General features: G+C 44.8%; 1 protein-coding gene across 1 annotated transcript in view; it reads right to left on the bottom strand.

The window, feature by feature from the left end:
• LOC124776010 (uncharacterized transporter slc-17.2-like) overlaps positions 1 to 19,603 on the bottom strand; it is a 416,532-nt gene that overhangs the window by 158,641 nt on the left and 238,288 nt on the right. Inside the window, exon 6 of the mRNA XM_047250852.1 lies at positions 8,155 to 8,287. Coding sequence (XP_047106808.1) covers positions 8,155 to 8,287 — 133 coding nt within the window. The remainder of the gene's footprint in view (positions 1 to 8,154; positions 8,288 to 19,603) is intronic.

Below are 19,603 nucleotides of genomic sequence, written 5' to 3' on the forward strand. Positions count from 1 at the left end.
AAAAACCTCATTATCTGGCGCCCATTCGTCAAACCTTTGCAAACTGAAAACCAAAGTTGATGTCCATACTGTTGCGCTTCTGTATTGTCCGTTTGTTGCGCCCAAGAGGAAGGAGGTATGGCTGGTCCTGTCGGTAAATAAACAAAGTGCCAGCACCTAATGTATGGATGCCCCTGGACACCTACGCCGTTTCTGAAGCTGCCAGCAAGATGTGCAGAACCATTCTCGTGCGGCACTGTTCTGCCGGCCATCTGCCACACAGGGACTCACTTATCAATTTGTCTCGCACTCACGGGCGAGTGAACCAAACTTTGGCCACATCGCTACGGCCAGAACATCACACGCACTATTGGAATCTCAACTGCAAGATAAAAATATGAAATGGAAATTAAGTAAAAAAATCATTAGTGTTGAACCTTATAGCAACTCATTATTGGTAGAGAGAAACAACTGAGATTAAAACGGAAATGAGATCATGCAAACTCGTTTTCTTTTATAAAAGTCTGGAATCAAAATGTGAGGAAGAGTCCTATAACAAGCCGACACCGCCACAGCTAGTTTGATGCAGCCCACTACAATTACTTTCTTGTGCTTACCCCTTCATCTGACAGTTATACTTGCATCCTTTGCGATCGGTTCTTTGAGTGTATTCTAAGCCTTCTCTTCCCTTATTTCTCTCAATATTTACAACATCTTTCAGAATGTTACGTTGTCAAATGCTTTTCATAGGTCGACAGATACTACTAATGTGTCTTGATTACTATTAAGTCTTGTTTTCATTATCAAGCACAATGCCAGAACTGCTTCTCTGGTGCCTTTATCTTTACGAAACCCAAGCTGATCTCACCTAACAGATCCTCAGTATTCTTTTCCATTCTTCCATATATCATTCCTGTTAGCAACTTGGATGCATGAGATGTTAAGCTGATTGTGCGACAGTTCTCTCATTTATCTGCCCTTGCTACATTCGAGATTGTGTGGATGATATTTTCTGATGTGTTATGTCTCCGGACTCATAGATTCTATATAACAGTTGACTCTCCAGATGGAAACAGCAGCTTGGTTTATAGAATGGGAATGCAGTGTACAGCATACGTCGACTGGCAGTGAAGACCGATATGTCACGTGAGACCAGTAGCACAGATAAACTACGGGGGCCACTGTTCAGTAATATGTAGTCATTGCTTTTGAAGGTAAGTATAATGAAATTTTATTTCGCTAATTTAAGCACTAGTAGATGGTATAGACTTTCACTTTTTGAAATCTTATATGAACAACACAAGCAACGTTATTCAAGATGCTAAAGGTAGACCTCACAGTTGACTCTTAATACACCCATTCACACTGCAAGGACATGCGACTATTTGCAAAGTAATAAGTTTCCCCATTTTAAAACTGCAATAAAAATTTTGGCTTACTACACACTTAGTCCGAGCGTACATTAAAAAATGTCGTGTGACTAGGGCCTCCTGTCGGGTAGACCGTTCGCCGGCTACAAATCTTTCGAGTTGACGCCACTTCGGCGACTTGAGCGTCGATGGGGATGAAATGATGATGATTAGGACAACACAACACCCAGTCCCTGAGCGGAGAAAATCTCCAACGCAGCCGGGAATCGAACCCGGGCCCTTAGGATAGACCACTTTTTTTTATCTCATTTTGTTCGTTTTCGCTCGTTGTATCTGCTCGGGGGGGACGTCGTAAGACACCCGTTTCAGTTGGTCTTTGATCCATTAACTCAGTTTCTCTGACCGAACACGCTGAGCTACCGTGCCGGCTGCCACTCAGCTACAGGGGGCGGACCGAGCGTACATTGAAACTAACCATGTACCAGGGTGCTATTATTCTTGTTTCTGTCAAGAGGGAAGAATAAGGCATAACCACTTTTCACCACAGGCAGAGCTGACAAGTGCCTATCATTACTGGTAATGACTTGTGCAAATTGCCTCGAAGTTGATTCTGAATTATATAAAGTAAAATGCACTGGATTATAAACTTATAACTAAGGGAAAAACAAAATTTTGCGACACACTCTATAGAACCTTCACTTACATTAAAGTATTGCGACACATTCTTAGTGAAAGCATAGTTTACGTTGTGCATAGTGGTGCAACCTGTAAACCTAAGAGTGCTGCAGTCAGTGGGCAGAATGGGAACATCAGCGTGTCTGAATGGGTTAAGCGTTAAAGCAAGCACGAATTTTTTTACAGACACCAGTTGAAACATGGTGATCAAACACACTGTAAAGACATACTGCCCCTGAGTTCAAAACAGTGAAAGCAACCTGAAACACTCTAGCATCAAGTCTATAGTGTCACCTTTGTCAATTGAAGCGAATATCTGGTAGACTTTAGATGTGTTGTGGTTATTCAACTATCTTATTTAGCAGCCTGCATCTTTTGGTACGAGATTATATTGACAAACGTCATTTTAGGCAAGTTTTGTCAACAATGTGAAACTAATAATCTCTGTCGATAATGCAAGTTCATAATGATGTACATCAGAACATTGTGGAACAGGGCAGGCAGACAAACCACTGGTGTCAGTTTGTAACACACAAAGCGTGATTTAATAAAATATAATTGATATATTTATGACCACAATCTATTGGATATGACCTGTAGATTAAAATTGAAGAAACTGCAAAAAGGTGGGAACTTAAGGAGATGGGACCTGGATAAACCGACTAAACTAGAGGTTGTACAGAGTTTCAGGGAGAGCATAAGGGAGCAATTGACAGGAATGAGGGGAAGAAATACAGTAGAAGAAGAATGGATAGCTTTGAGGGATGAAGTGGTGAAGGCAGCAGAGTATCAAGTAGGTAAAAAGACGAGGGCTAGTAGAAATCCTTGGGTGACAGAAGAAATATTGAATTTAACTGATGAAAGGAGAAAATATAAAAATGTAGTAAATGAGGCAAGCAAAAAGGAATACAAACGTCTCAAACATGAGATCGACAGGAAGTGCAAAATGGCTAAGCAGGGACGGCTAGAGGACAAATGTAAGGATGTAGAGGCTTGTCTCACTAGGGGTAAGATAGATACAGCCTACAGGAAAATTAAAGAGACCTTTGCAGAAAAGAGAGCCACTTGTATGAATACCAAAAGCTCAGATAGAAACCCAGTTCTAGGCAAAGAAGGGAAAGCAGAAAGGTGGAAGGAGTATATAGAGGGCCTATACAAGGGCAATGTACTTAAGGACAATATTATGGAAATGGAAGAGCATGTAGATGAAGATGAAATGGGAGATATAATACTGCGTGGAGTGTTTGACAGAGCACTGAAAGACCTGAGTCGAAACAAGGCCCCGGGAGTAGACAACATTCCATTAGAACTACTGACAGCCTTGGGAGAGCCAGTCCTGACGAAACTCTACCATCTGGTGAGCAAGATGTATGAAACAGGCAAAATACCCTCAGACTTCAAGAAGAATATAATAATTCCAATCCCAAAGAAAGCAGACGTTGACAAATGTGAAAATTACCGAACTATCAGTTTAATAAGTCACGGATGCAAAATACTAACGCGGGTTCTTTAGAGACGAATGGAAAAACAAGTAGAAGCCGACCTAGGGGAAGATCAGTTTGGATTCCGTAGAAATGTTGGAACACGTGAGGTAATACTGACCCTACGACGTATCTTAGAAGCCAGATTAAGAAAAGGCAAACCTTCATTTCTAGCATTTGTAGACTTGGAGAAAGCTTTTGACAATGTTGACTGGAATACGCTCTTTCAAATTCTGAAGGTGGCAGGGGGAAAATACAGGGAGCGAAAGGCTATTTACAATTTGTACAGAAACCAGATGGCAGTTATAAGAGTCGAGGGGCACGAAAGGGAAGCAGTGGTTGGGAAGGGAGTGAGACAGGGTTGTAGTCTCTCCCCGATGTTATTCAATCTGTATATTGAGCAAGCAGTGAAGGAAACAAAAGAAAAATTCGGAGTAGGTATTAAAATCCATGGAGAAGAAATAAAAACTTTGAGGTTCGCCGATGACATTGTAATTCTGTCAGAGACAGCAAACGACTTGGAAGAGCAGTTGAATGGAATGGATAGTGTCTTGAAAGGAGGGTATAAGATGAACATCAACAAAAGCAAAACGAGGATATTGGAATGGAGTCGAATTAAGTCGGGCGATGCTGTGGGAATTAGATTAGGAAATGAGACACTTAAAGTAGTCAAGGAATTTTGCTACTTGGGGAGCAAAATAACTGCTGATGTTCGAAGTAGAGAGGATATAAAATGTAGACTGGCAATGGCAAGGAAAGCGTGTCTGAAGAAGAGAAATTTGTTAACATCGAGTATAGATTTACGTGTCAGGAAGATGTCCTGAAAGTATTTGTATGGAGTGTAGCCATGTATGGAAGTGAAACATGGACGATAAATAGTTTGGACAAGAAGAGAATAGAAGCTTTCGAAATGTGGTGCTACAGAAGAATGCTGAAGATTAGATGGGTAGATCACATAACTAATGAGGAAGTATTGAATAGGATTGGGGAGAAGAGAAGTTTGTGGCACAACTTGACTAGAAGAAGGGATCGGTTGGTAGGACATGTGTTGAGGCATCAAGGGATCACCAATTTAGTATTGGAGGGCAGCGTGGAGGGTAAAAAACGTAGAGGGAGACCAAGAGATGAATACACTAAGCAAATAGAGGGAGACCAAGAGATGAATACACTAAGCAAATTCAGAAGGATGTAGGTTGCAGTAGGTACTGGGAGATGAAGAAGCTTGCACAGGATAGAGTAGCATGGAGAGCTGCATCAGACCAGTCTCAGGACTGAAGACCACAACAACAACAACATGAAGGTTTTATGGCTTGACTATTAATTATTTTGATTTTTTTAGATTAGCACTTATTGTTGCAGATATTCTTCTTTATACAATACACATTTCCCATCTTGTTTATTCTTTCCTCTAAAGCAGTGTTTTCTGAACCGTTTCCTTGAATAGTCTCTGCCAAATATTTGAATTTTGTCCTTTTTCTGTTTGCCAAATTTCTATTATTAAATATTGTGGAGCATTTTTTTTATATTTGTCATAATTTTTGTTTTCTCTCAGAGATTTTATGACTGTTATATTGACTTTGTCTTCCAGTTAATTGACTTGAACTGTTCCATCTGCCAGGCTTTCAGGAAATATATGAGGATGGTATCTGTTTTTCTGAAAGAACAGACACTATTGGTGATCTTGCAGCTCTCCAAGAATCAAATTACAATGAAATCCAGACCATTAGCTGCTTACAGGTGTTGATAAATATCGAGGGGGACAGTTGAAAATGTGTTCCCCAACCGGGACTCGAACCCCGCTTACATAGCAGGAGCTCTATCCAAGCGAGCCACAGAGTATAGTGCGACTGTAGGGACTTATCTCTGGCACGCTGCTCGTGAGACCCACATTTCCAGCTTACTGTCCACACACTACATTTATAGTGCCCTGCCGTCCGCCTCCGACAGCTGAGTGGCGCCGGCAAGGTAGCTCAGCGTGTTCGGTCACAGGGATTAGCTACCCTCTGTAACGAAAAAAAACTGAGTAAATTGATCAACGACGAACTTAAACGGGTGTCTTGCGACGTCCGTCCCGAGCAAATGCGACGAACGAAAACGAACAAAATGAAATTTTTTAAAAAAGTGGTCGGCGCGACAGAATGTCAATACTAAGAGCCCAGGTTCGATTCCCGGCTACGTCGGAGATTTTTCTCCGCTCTGGTACTGGGTGTTGGTCAGCAGCTCGTGGCCGTGCGGTAGCGTTCTCGCTTCCCGCGCACGGGTTCCCGGGTTCGATTCCCGGCGGGGTCAGGGATTTTCTCTGCCTCGTGATGACTGGGTGTTGTGTGATGTCCCTAGGTTAGTTAGGTTTAGGTAGTTCTAAGTTCTAGGGGACTGATGACCATAGATGTTAAGTCCCATAGTGCTCAGAGCCATTTGAACCATTTTTGAACTGGGTGTTGTGTTGTCCTAAGGCGAACGGTCTACCTGACGGGAGGCCCTAGTCACAGGACATTTACATGTATTTTAGTGCCCTGCCCACTATACTCATTACTCGCGGCAGTCAATCTACCGATTCCCGTAAGTGTTTGAGCAATGTCAGTGCACCCGCACTGAAGGACATCGTGGCCGGTAAACCTTTTCTACCTGAAGATGGATCTGTTCTTTCGGACATGTCCGGATCGAGTCCCGGTCAGGGCACACGTTTTCAACTGTCCCCGTTGATATTTATCAACGCCTGTAAGCAGCTAATGGTCTGGATTTAATTGTAATTTCATTTTTCAGGAAATATGTTGAAATCTACCGCAAATGCTAGGTCATTTATTACAACACATCTGTTGCTTCTCCCTAGTAGTTATATTCTAAATTTTTTAACTTTCTTATTCCAGATACTTGCAAATTTCTCCACGACACAGTTGAAAGTACATGGAAATGAACTGATACGGGTATTTATTTTGAAAGGTAGAGATATCTCAGCTATAAATTTTGCTTTTGAGATTGTGTCTGTCCGAGTTTCCCGGACAAGGTTTGCCAGCTTATTTCTAATTCCAGACTCATGTATTACTTTATCTGGGGTTCCTTATTAACACAATAGAAAGCTTTTTATTAAAAAAAAACGCAATAAGTGTTACGGCCATGTCTTTGGAGTCTATTAGTCTGTGACAAGTTACGGATTTCAGATTGAAAATCTATTCTGTGTAGGAACTTCCCTTTGTTGTAAACACCCTATAAGCGCTGTACAAATATTGCACAATCATACCTACATGATCTCTAGCAGTTTTATTATGTTCCATTCTGCACTGCTAACGGTTAATTTTTCTCTGAAAAAAAAAATACCACTGCCCATTAAAATTGCTACACCATGAAGATGACATGCTACAGACGCGAAATTTAACCGACAGGAAGAAGATGCTGTGATATGCATATGATAGGCTTTTCAGAGCATTCACAGAAGGTTGGCGCCGGTGGCGACACCTACAACGTGCTGACATGAGGAAAGTTTCCAACCGATTTCTCATACACAAACAGAAGTTAACCGCCGTTGCCTGGTGAAACGTTGTTGTGATGCCTCGTGTAAGGAAGAGAAATGCGTACCATCACGTTTCCGTCTTTGATAAAGGTCGGATTGTAGCCTATCGCGATTGCGGTTTATCGTATCGCGACATTGCTGCTCGCGTTGGTCGAGATCCAGTGACTGTTAGCAGAATATGGAATCGGTGGGTTCAGGAGGGTAATACGGAACGCCGTGCTGGATCCCAACGGCCACGTATCACTACCAGTCGAGATCACAGGCATCTTATCCGCATGGCTGTAACGGATCGTGCAGCCACGTCTCGATCCCTGAGTCAACAGAAGAGGACGTTTGCAAGACAACAGCCATCTGCACGAACAGTTCGACGACTTTTGCAGCAGCATGGACTATCAGCTCGGAGACCATGGCTGCGGTTACCCTTGATGCTGCATCACAGACAGGAGCGCCTGCGATGGTGTACTCAGTGACGAACCTGGGTGCACGAATGGCAAAAAGGTAATTTTTCGGATGAATCCAGGTTCTGTTTACAGCATCACGATGGTCGCATCCGTGTTTGGCGACATCGCGGTGAACACACATTGGAAGCTTGTATTCGTCATCGCCATACTGGCATTATGGTATGGGATGCCATTGGTTACACGTCTCGGTCACCTCTTGTTCTCATTGACGGCACTTTGAACAGTGAACGTTACATTTCAGATGTGTTACGACGCGTGGCTCTACCCTTCATTCGATCCCTGCGAAACCCTAAATTTCAGCAGCATGTTGCAGGTCCTGTACGGGCCTTTCTGGATACAGAAAATGTTCGACTGCTGCCCTGGCCAGCACATTCTCCAGATCTCTCACCAACTGAAAACGTCTGGTCAGTGGTGGCCGAGCAACTGGCTTGTCACAATACACCAGTCACTACTCTTGATGAACTGTGGTATCGTGTGAAGCTGCATGGGCAGCTGTACCTGTACAAGTCATCCAAGCTCTGTTTGATTAATATCCGTTTATCACCTGCATTTCTTCTTGGTGTAGCAGTTTTAATGGCCAGTAGTGTAGTCAGTCCTGGAGAGGGTCCTTTGACTCTAGTAATAAATATTGAGTGAATAATCGCTTCCGGTAACAGTGAGTGACTGTGAATGTGACTCACCAATGTAAACGATGAGCCGCCGCGCCGTGGTGGTGGAGACGAGCGACTGCGCGCGCGCCTTGTCCACCAGGCCAGCCAGTAGCACCGCTGTCGCCACGTGTCCCACGTGTGGCAGCACCGACAGCACGCGGTCCTGTGGAGAACCGTCATCTTTGAGCTTGTCCCACTGTCGCCACGTATAGGGGTAGAAAATTCATTCAACGACAAAAACAAAATTACGCACAACAGAGGAATTATCCGATTGAGACGGAGATCGTTATATGTGATGAACAGTGATGTACATGTACAGGCAAACAAATGATAACAATTTCAGAAAAACTGAATGATTTATTCAAGACAAAGAGCTGCACAAACTGAGCAAGTCAGTAACTTGGTCCAGCTCTGGCTCTTATGCAAGCAGTTATTTGTCTTGGCAGCGACTGACAGAGTTGTTGGATGTACTAGTGAGGGATGTTGTGCCAAATTATGCCCGAATGGCGCTTTGGGTTGTCAAAATCCTGAGCTGAATGGAGGGTCCTACCCCTAATGCTCCAAACATTCTCGATTGAGGAGAGATGGGGCGACCTTGCTGGCCACGGTAGGCTTTGGCAAGTATGGACAGAAGTAGAAACTAGCGCCTTGTGAAGGTGGGCATTATCTTGCTGAAATGTAAGCTCAAGGTAGCTTGACATGAAGGGGAACAAAACGCGCCCTAGAATATCGTGGACGAATCATTGTGCCATAAGGGCGCCGCTGATGGCAACCAAAGGAGGAGTCCTACTATGAAATGAAATGGCGCCCCAGACCATGATACCTGACTATCGGGCCATTTGAAGGGCGATGACAGGGGCAACCTCCATCTTCGAGCCCAGTTACATGTCCTTTCTCAAATGGTGACATCTATACATATTGTTCACGCGCCTGTCTGGCAGGCATAGTTACTGTCCAACTGACTACACGTATTGACATTCGCAGACTTTATGCTCGGGTGCCAATATATTTCCTGTTTACTATCCTTACCAGCTGACAAGTGAAACTGCACTGCAGCATCACACATTCAACAATCAAATTCAAATGGCTCTAAGCACTTTGGGACTTAACATCTAAGGTCATCAGTCCCCTAGACTTAAAAAAGCACTCCGTCATCAGGCCACGAGTGGCCTACCGGGACCATCCGACCGCCGTGTCATCCTCAGAGGAGGATGCGGATAGGAGGGGCGTGGGGACAGCACACCACTCTCCCGGTCGTTATCATGGTATTCTTGACCGAATCCGCTACTATTCGGAGGAGTAGCTCCTCAATTGGCATAACGAGGCTAAGTGCACCCCGAAAAATGGCAACAGCGCATGGCGGCTGGATGGTCACCCATCCAAGTGCCGGCCCCGCCCAACAGCGCTTAACTTCGGTGATCTCACGGGAACCGGTGTATCCACTGCAGCAATGCCGTTGCCCCCCCCCCCCAGACTTATAACTACTTAAACCAAACTAACCTAAGCACATCAAACACATCCATGCCCAAGGCAGGATTAGAACCTGCGATCGCAGCAGCAGTGCGGTTCCAGACTGAAGCGCCAAGAACAACTCGGCCACAGTGGCAAGCCATTCATCAGTCAGTCGCCAAAGTTTACAATTTTGCATTTTCCGTTGATACATGTCTGAAATTATTCCTTGGAGCAGCATGGACTATCAACACGGAGACCATGGCTGTGGTTACCCTTGACGCTGCATCACAGACAGGAGGGCCTGCGATGGTGTACTCAACAACGAACCTGGGTGCATGAATGGTAAAACGTCATTTTTTCGGATGAATCCAGGTTCTGTTTACAGCCTCATGATGGTCGCATCCGTGTTTGGCGACATCGCGGTGAACGCACACTGGAAGCGTGTATTCGTCATCGCCATACTGGCATATCACCCGGCGTGATGATATGGGGTGTCATTGGTCACCTCTTGTTCGCATTAATGGCACTTTGAACAGTGGACGTTACATTTCAGATGTGTTACGACCTGTGGCTCTACCCATCATTCGATCCCTGCGAAACCCTACATTTCAGCAGGATAATGCACGACCGCATGTTGCAGGTCCTGTACGGGACTTTCTGGATACAGAAAATGTTCGACTGCTACCCTGGCCAGCACATTCTCCAGATCTCTCACCAATTGGAAACGTCTGGTCAATGGTGGCCGAGCAACTGGTTCGTCACAATAGGCCAGTCACTACTCTTGATGAACTGTGGTATCGTGTTGAAGCTGCATGGGCAGCTGTACCTGTACACGCCATTCAAGCTCTGTTCGACTCATTGCCCAGGCATATCAAGGATGTTATTACGGCCGGAGGTTGTTGTTGTGGGTACTGATTTCTCAGGATCTATGCACCCAAATTGCGTGAAAATGTAATCACATGTCAGTTGTAGTATAACATATTTGTCCAATGAATACCCGTTTATCATCTGCATTTCTTCTTGGTGTAGCAATTTTAATTGCCAGTAGTGTATGTTCTGCATGCTGTGCGGATGATGTAAGTTGGGTTACCTCCGTTAAGGTGTATGAAATATTTTACGGGCCAGTGATTTCGCTCACCCTTAGTTCGTACACTGCCGGAAAAAATGCGCTACCATCACAGATTATGTGCCGTGGAACCAGGCAATAATATGGGCATACTAATGGGCTGTAGTTCTAGTGAATCGTTTGTCACGGTCATCGGCGATCAGATGACACTCAGAAGGTTAGCTGTGTGCCCTCTGTTTCGACTCTTCAGGCAGTAACTGTGCTGAGCTTAAGGGTGAACAGTATTTGCGATATTCGTTCTATGTTATAGCAATCCCTCCCAGATGAACAGCTTCAGGCATTTGAAAGAGGTCCCATTGTACGCCTGTGGGCAAGTGGGTGAACATATCGACCTATTGCTGCACACGTTGGGTACAGCGAATCGGGAGGGTATCGCTGTTTTCAACAGTGGTCTATGGAGCATTCCCGAACATTTAGACCAGGTTCTGGACTTTCGAGTAGTACAGACGCACTTCAAGATCTACGCTTTGTGCGAGCAGCGGTAGCCGACCGAACGTCATTCATGGGCGAACTCCGGCGCATGTTACACCTGCTGCGCCATGAGAAACTATTTGGAACCGTCTCATTGTAGCAGGATTAAGATCACAAGTGATTCTGTGCAGGCTACCAATGACACCGCCAAGTACGGCTGCTCTAGCGTCGCAAAAGAGTGGATTAAGTAGTGGGATGACGCTGTTGTCTTCTGTGATGAGAGTGGGTTCTGTCTGTATGTGAGCTCCCCATTCCAGACTGTATTCGCCCACTAAACACAGATCCCATACCATGCTTCTTGGTGTGGAGGGCCATGAGTGCCAGCTCGCTGCCACACTTGGTGTTTCTGCATGGTAAAATAACAAGTGTCCTCTACACTGCACAGGTTATTATCCACATGATACCTTCACTTCTTCGACAGGGTGATGTGCACTTCCAGGACAGTGAATGATCAGATACGGATGTTGCGACACAACATTCTCTTCGGGGTACATGACGACTGCCCTGGCCAGCAAGATCACCAGATGTCTCGCCAATTGAACACATTATAAGATGGCGTGGTCTCCTGACCTTCACTTCTTACATATTCCGTCCTCACAGTCGTATTCTGCACATCAAGACGCTTCATTCGAACCCAAACTCGATAAGGTAGAGTCAATTTTGTATGAATTCATGTAAGCGATATGCAAATCTAATAAGAAATCACAAGTGCACACCAAGGTTGAAAAAGTCGAGGCTGGCGTACACAACATGATGGCCACAGGAATTCTCGTTGTAATGAGGCAACCAGCCTGCTGGGAGGCCCGTCCCTTCAGAGGGGTGAGTCAACACACACCTACTTCGGCCGGAGCGACTGCCCAGAGAGGGGTCAGCTTTTGCCAGACCGAATGGATAACGACCCCCGTGTTCGACTTAAAAGCGAATTCTGCTACATTGCGTGGGAGCGCCCAGAAGACGCATTTTTTGATGGACCGACTGCGTAGTTACGGAGTTCTCACAGGAGGACAGTATATGCCTAACGGAGATGCTACATATTTCCGCAATGGTCGACTTAATCGAAACGTCATTCTCCCATTTAGAAGAGCAACGCTGACTGGCAGAATATTTCTGATGCAAAGAGCCAGAGGAGTGAGGGAAGACAGCGAATGATACACCCTTGCAATTTTTCCAGAGAAAGGGGCCGTTTCGTTGTCATTCTTGGAGCAGGAACATGTAACAAGAGAGAGTGCGCTCGTACATGTACGCAAAGAGTGAGGAACAAATTCTCTCCTCAGTACTTCACTGGGAGAGCACCTCTGTCGTTAGTGAATCGGAGTGATACTCTATATTGAGTCGCTCGTGATTAAGCGTTGTTCACTGTGTTGGCCGCCACACTTATTGTGCGGTGTGAACACGGGCAGAGTACTAGTTAAACGCCTGTGAGCGAATATTGAGTGGCATTGCACACTCACAACATATGGACATGATGAAGTGGGAACTTAAGTCGTTCTTCAGGATCTGCAGGAACTATTGCCGAATTGCAACAAGAGGCGCAAGACACTAGGGACAATCTACTGTCGCAGGATACTATTTGGTACCTGTATGATCGTTTTCATGCGAGAATACATGCGTACATGGCCACCAGATTGGGATGGAGGTGGGGGGGGGGGGGAGGTGCTGGGGGGCAGGGGTGATATTCATGTAATGATGCTTCTATTTGGGCACTCTTTATTGTGAGATGTTTGTTTAATTTCGTCCGAATTTTGTTATCATATACTCATACAACGATTTCACATCATTTGTCAATAAAATTGCCTTGCCCTTAAGAGTCTTGCATCTTTTCCCCGGCAGTGTAGAAGGCGTTTTGCCAGATGATCAGGAATACAATTTTATGCGCAATATTTTGACAACTGCCCTCCCTGTCTTGACCTGGTCCAGCTTCTAATGAAGACGACTAGGTCACCCGCTGAAGCGTCGCACATGAAACGTGACTCTTAAACCCGGCTCGCTGGCCAAAATTACACTTTCTCAATCAAAAACAACTGCTGAGTTGCTACGAAAGTATACATTGCAAGAAAGGAGGCTCATCGTAAATTACGACTAAATCAACTGTAGTAGCTGATTATTATTGGTACCAGGAAGAAAGAGTATCAAACATGTAAATTCACATCGGTGAGTAAAAGCAGCAGCGGAGCACGAGGGTACACCTACTCTGTCTGTGAGGTGTCTACCCTGTCTAGCATAATTATCTCACGCACCAGTTTTTTAATTAATTTTTTTTATTTTTTATGACCACATAAAATCACAATACAACTTCATTTTGTCCCCGTTTCTAGAGTTTCCCCTGATTCGAATATTCCACACGGTCTCTATGGTGTTGCGTTTTCTCTTCTGCCCTTGTTCTTCCGGTCTCGGAAGTTCTTCTTTCGTCTTGAAATCCTCCAAATCGCGTTCTGTCCCGAAACATGTCCCGTGCTAATTTGAGGTTTTCCGGCAAGTTCGAACTGTACAGAAGTTTTCCAATTTTTTTTTAATCCACGTCGCGATGGTCTTCTCGTTCCAGAGGTAATCAGTATCTATTTGTATAGTTTATTTTTGTCCATTCTGTACAGGTGTCCAAGAAATATCAGCGCCCTTTTCCTCATGGCATGCGAGATGCTCGCCACATTCTAGCAGACTTCTATGTTGCTCCGAATTCCCAGTCTGACTCAGTCTGCATTGCACTCATGATCTTTCCTAGGATTCTCCTTTCTAGTATATCCACCATCTCTGGCCTGTAGTTCATAGAGCCGCATTCACTGACGCATAGGAATTCTCGGTTGACCAGAATATTATAGTGTCTTATTTAGGCGGTTTTGGAGCTGTACGAATTATTGTATTGAAAAAACAATCCGTTAGTGCATTTTTTCGATGCCTTTAAAAGCTATCTTACGTAGCATTCATTACCTTTAACCCAAAAAATAGTTCTGTACACCGCCGGCCGTGGTGGCCGAACGGTTCTAGGCGCTTCAGTCCGGAACCGCGAGAATTCTACGGTCGCAGGTTCGAATCGTGCCTTGGGCATGGATGTGTGTGATGTCCTTAAGTTAGTTAGGTTTAAGTAGTTCTGAGTTCTAGGGGACTGATTACCTCAGATGTTAAGTCCCATAGTGCTTAGAGCCATTTTAACCAGTTCTGTACACCAGTATGAAGACAATGTGAACAAAAGCTATTACATCTTATGCAGAACTTTTATTAACAAGATCAAAGAATATCTAAAATTAGAGTACACATTATTTGGACTTTTTTATTGTGGAATGAAACTGTTTCATACACTCAGACCACATGACAACAATACATTTGTAGCAGACTGAACATGTTTTACGTCTACAGTCTCCATCATGACACCTGTTGGCATTTGGACCGCTTGCCTAGGCTGGCCAGTGCGATCCAGCATCGAATTGTAATTTATAGCATATGGAATGATAGGCTCTTTTTTAAAGGCTTTATAATAACGTGCTTCTACTTGGAGGCAGACTTCTCCTCTTTCTTGTAATCTCTGCCTTCCCCTCATGCAGTAGCCCAGAGACCACACTACTTCTGCCCACTCAACTTCCAGAGTACCGAGGTATTTACTACAGTTACATTTAGGATGCGGTAGAAAATTTTTATGTGTACCACCTAAGGTTTCTAGTATCATTTCTGTAGACGATAACTAGAGAATCCATCCCGTCAATCTCTCCAATATGATTGTTCTAAATTCCATTACAGTAGTCTTTTTTACTCTCTGTAAACTTCTTTCCCTTTAGGCCAAATCAATTACCAATCCCTTCAGCTTCTAACCCAACATACGATAATAACAACAAAAACAAATGAATTGTCAATCCATCTTGTGACAGTAGCGCATCGTCATTGCGAATAGTACCAATATACCACACATTTAGCTCTTTCAGTCAGGCACAAAGGGAATGCTACTGAACAGATTGTCACCATAAATGTGTGACAAAGTCGGATCACGACGTCTCATGCTGCCTCGCACTCTCAGACATTATTGCTCCTCTTCCGGCGCCTTGAAGCACTTTGAAGCGATAGATATAACTAGAAACTCTGGTTCGCACGCACAGTTTGAAACATAATTTTTTCCGGCATCTTTGGCAGGTAATGCTTCAGTGATTATCTCCCTTTGAATAGAAGCACCATCTCTCCAACGCTGTTAAGTACTTCAAGTGCCTTGCGATAGTTACGACACAGTGCTTCCATAATGGGCCGCAATCGGACAGCTGTGTCATTATTGTCCTGAGAATTTGTAAAAACTTCATTGAAGTGTAGTTTTTCGTATCTTCTGCAAGACATAGCATGTGCAATCAAGTTCTTACGTACGCCAGTATTCTCAGACCAGTACTGTCGTACTCTCGGATACCACAACTACACTCCTGGAAATTGAAATAAGAACACCGTGAATTCATTGTCCCAGGAAGGGGAAACTTTATTGACACATTCCTGGGGTCAGATACATCACATTATCACACTGACAGAACCACAGGCACATAGACACAGGCAACAGAGCATGCACAATGTCGGCACTAGTACAGTGTATATCCACCTTTCGCAGCAATGCAGGCTGCTATTCTCCCATGGAGACGATCGTAGAGATGCTGGATGTAGTCCTGTGGAACGGCTTGCCATGCCATTTCCACCTGGCGCCTCAGTTGGACCAGCGTTCGTGCTGGACGTGCAGACCGCGTGAGACGACGCTTCATCCAGTCCCAAACATGCTCAATGGGGGACAGATCCGGAGATCTTGCTGGCCAGGGTAGTTGACTTACACCTTCTAGTGCACGTTGGGTGGCACGGGATACATGCGGACGTGCATTGTCCTGTTGGAACAGCAAGTTCCCTTGCCGGTCTAGGAATGGTAGAACGATGGGTTCGATGACGGTTTGGATGTACCGTGCACTATTCAGTGTCCCCTCGACGATCACCAGTGGTGTACGGCCAGTGTAGGAGATCGCTCCCCACACCATGATGCCGGGTGTTGGCCCTGTGTGCCTCGGTCGTATGCAGTCCTGATTGTGGCGCTCACCTGCACGGCGCCAAACACGCATACGACCATCATTGGCACCAAGGCAGAAGCAACTCTCATCGCTGAAGACGACACGTCTCCATTCGTCCCTCCATTCACGCCTGTCGTGACACCACTGGAGGCGGGCTGCACGATGTTGGGGCGTGAGCGGAAGACGGCCTAACGGTGTGCGGGACCGTAGCCCAGCTTCATGGAGACGGTTGCGAATGGTCCTCGCCGATACCCCAGGAGCAACAGTGTCCCTAATTTGCTGGGAAGTGGCGGTGCGGTCCCCTACGGCACTGCGTACGATCCTACGGTCTTGGCGTGCATCCGTGCGTCGCTGCGGTCCGGTCCCAGGTCGACGGGCACGTGCACCTTCCGCCGACCACTGGCGACAACATCGATGTACTGTGGAGACCTCAAGCCCCACGTGTTGAGCAATTCGGCGGTACGTCCTCGCGGCCTCCCGCATGCCCACTATACGCCCTCGCTCAAAGTCCGTCAACTGCACATACGGTTCACGTCCACGCTGTCGCGGCATGCTACCTGTGTTAAAGACTGCGATGGAGCTCCGTATGCCACGGCAAACTGGCTGACACTGACGGCGGCGGTGCACAAATGCTGCGCAGCTAGCGCCATTCGACGGCCAACACCGCGGTTCCTGGTGTGTCCGCTGTGCCGTGCGTGTGATCATTGCTTGTACAGCCCTCTCGCAGTGTCCGGAGCAAGTATAATGGGTCTGACACACCGGTGTCAATGTGTTCTTTTTTCCATTTCCAGGAGTGTATATCTTTACCAGTGCTATACCGAATATACCTTCAGTTTAGAAGCAGAGGTGGAGCAAGGCTCTTTTCCATTTCTCTCTCTCTCTCTATTCGTTTAGTCGGTTCCGACTCTTCGTGACCCCATGAACCAAATCACGCCACTGTTTCCTGTCTTGCACTTTCTCCCGTAGACTATCCAGGTTGGAACACATTGCTTCTGTGATGCCATCGATCCATCTCATCCTCTGACGTCCTCTTCTTCTAGTTGCTTCAATCTTCCCCAGCATTAACGTTTTTTCCAGCGAGGCATGCCTTCGCAATCTTCCCCAGCATTAATGTTTTTTCCAGCGAGGCATGCCTTCGCATTGTGTGTCCAAAGTAGGTCAGCTTTTGTTTTAACATTAGACCTTCCAGGGAGAAATCTGGTTTTATTTGCTCCAATATTGATCTGTTGGTTCTCTTCGCAGTCCATGGAACTCTAAGAAGTTTCCTCCAACACCACAATTCGAAGGATTCAATTCTTCGCCGTTCGGCCTTTCTAAATGGTCCAGGTCTCACATCCACACATCACAACTGGAAAGACCATAGCCCTCACAATACGGATCTTTGTTGCTAGTGTTATATGTCTGGACCTTATAACCTTGTCAAAGTTTGACATCGACTGTCTACCGAGCAACAGGCGTCTCCGGATTTCATGGCTGCAGTCGCCATCAGCAGAGATCTGGGAACCGAGATAACTGAATGTGGTCACTACCTCCATGGTTTCTCCTGCTATATCCCACGAATTGGTAGGTGTAGTTGTCATAATTTTCGTTTTCTTCACATTCAGCATAAGACCGGCCTTTTCACTTTCGTCTTTCACCTTCAGTAAGAGTGTTCTCAATTCTTCTTCACTTTCTGCCAACAGGATCGTATCATCCGCGTACCTGAGGTTGTTTACATTTATTCCAGCTATTTTAATTCCTGTTTCTCCTTCATCTAGCCTCGCATCCCTCATAACATGTTCTGGATACAAATTGAATAAGTACGGTGATAGTATGCAGCCTTGCCGGACCCCTTTCTGAAGCTTTATCCATTTCGTTGTTCCATACATAGTTCTCACCGTGGCTACTTGGTCAAGGTATAAACTCCGTATCAGATGAATGAGGTGATCTGGTACACCCATGTTTTTGAGTACGTTCCATAATTTGTTGTGATCGACGCAGTCAAAGGCTTTTCCATTTAGGTGTCCATAATAAGTTGACCTGCTGAGCTATTTCAATTACGTGGCTCTCTAGAAACAAATCCATAACAAAAAGAAGGGGATTTTCTCCAGAAACCCACCCCTTAGTTTTTTCAGTAAATAACGTCACAATAACTGATTTTTCTAATTCACTGAACCAAATCACATTTCTTTGAGTAGATTTTGCTGGTATTCCTGGCTCAGAATAATTAATTCGAATTTCAGTTTCAACCTCAGTGTTATTTGTTGCGCTTCTTTTATTGCTTTCTCGCTATCGGTAACAGTTGTTCCTGAAGACATTACGGGAGCGTGCTGAAAAACGATGCTTGACAATTTTTTATGTAGAAACTCTTAAAGATTTTTTAAATAAAACAAATGTTGTTAACAATCCACATCTTTATTCTTCATGTCCACGTATTTCGCAACATAATCACTCGCGCGAAGAACGCGATTCTCCCAATGAGAGACCATTTTGTTGATACTGTCACTGTAGAATGTTTGACTTTGTTGACAGTGACACAATCTCACCTCTTCTTGCACCGCTTCATCACTATCAAAGTGAAGTCCTCGAATGGGTTCTTTCAGTTTTGGAAACTGATGAAAATCGTCTGGGACGAAGTTCGCTCGTGCAGGACTCGTGTGTGATCTGACATTGTCATGGTGAAGGAGAGAGTGCTCCATGTATGGATGAACTCTTCGAATTCGAAACTCGATTACAGCACGCCGTTTCTCACGCACCCTCATAGTTACGTCACATACCGCCGTATTATACCCTACAATTCGGAGCCATCTAGCGGAAGAGGACTGCAGATAGGCATGAAGAATAAAGAAGTAGAGCGTTAATAACGTTTGCGATATTTAAAAAAAAACTTTAAAAGTGTTCAAATAGATTCGACAGCATTACTTTTCAGCTGGCCCTCGTACACATATCAGTGATGGGGTCCATTTGAAAATACAGGTCATCATCAATTGCCAGCGTCGTCCAAGACATTTACTGACTCAGGCTCTAAACCTTTAAAGTCCCAGCATCGCTAATAAACTGGCGGTATGTCATCCTTCGTTTCTTACTGAGGCGACTTCCGCTGTCCTCTAATAGCTGATGAATGCAACCTGCTAATTATCCTAAATGAATTATATAACGTTACTTATTTGTGGAAAATAACTACGCAAAAATTATATATTATGTACCGACATAAAATTAGTTTTTTGAGTTTTGACTAAAACCTTTGGCTGCATTTAGTAAATTTGAGAAATCATTACTCGACTGAGTCCTGCACATAATAAAATACTGTATTATAAAAGCGTAAAGAGAAAGACTATCTTAATTTGATATGAACTGAAGACAGTAGCGGAAATTTAAAGTCCCCATATTGTAAGTAGCCTGTTTATATGTCTGTATGTTGGCAGCGCGATAGACTGCA

Source organism: Schistocerca piceifrons, chromosome 2, assembly GCF_021461385.2.
Source record: "Schistocerca piceifrons isolate TAMUIC-IGC-003096 chromosome 2, iqSchPice1.1, whole genome shotgun sequence".
In the NCBI taxonomy this organism is placed as follows: domain Eukaryota; kingdom Metazoa; phylum Arthropoda; class Insecta; order Orthoptera; family Acrididae; genus Schistocerca; species Schistocerca piceifrons.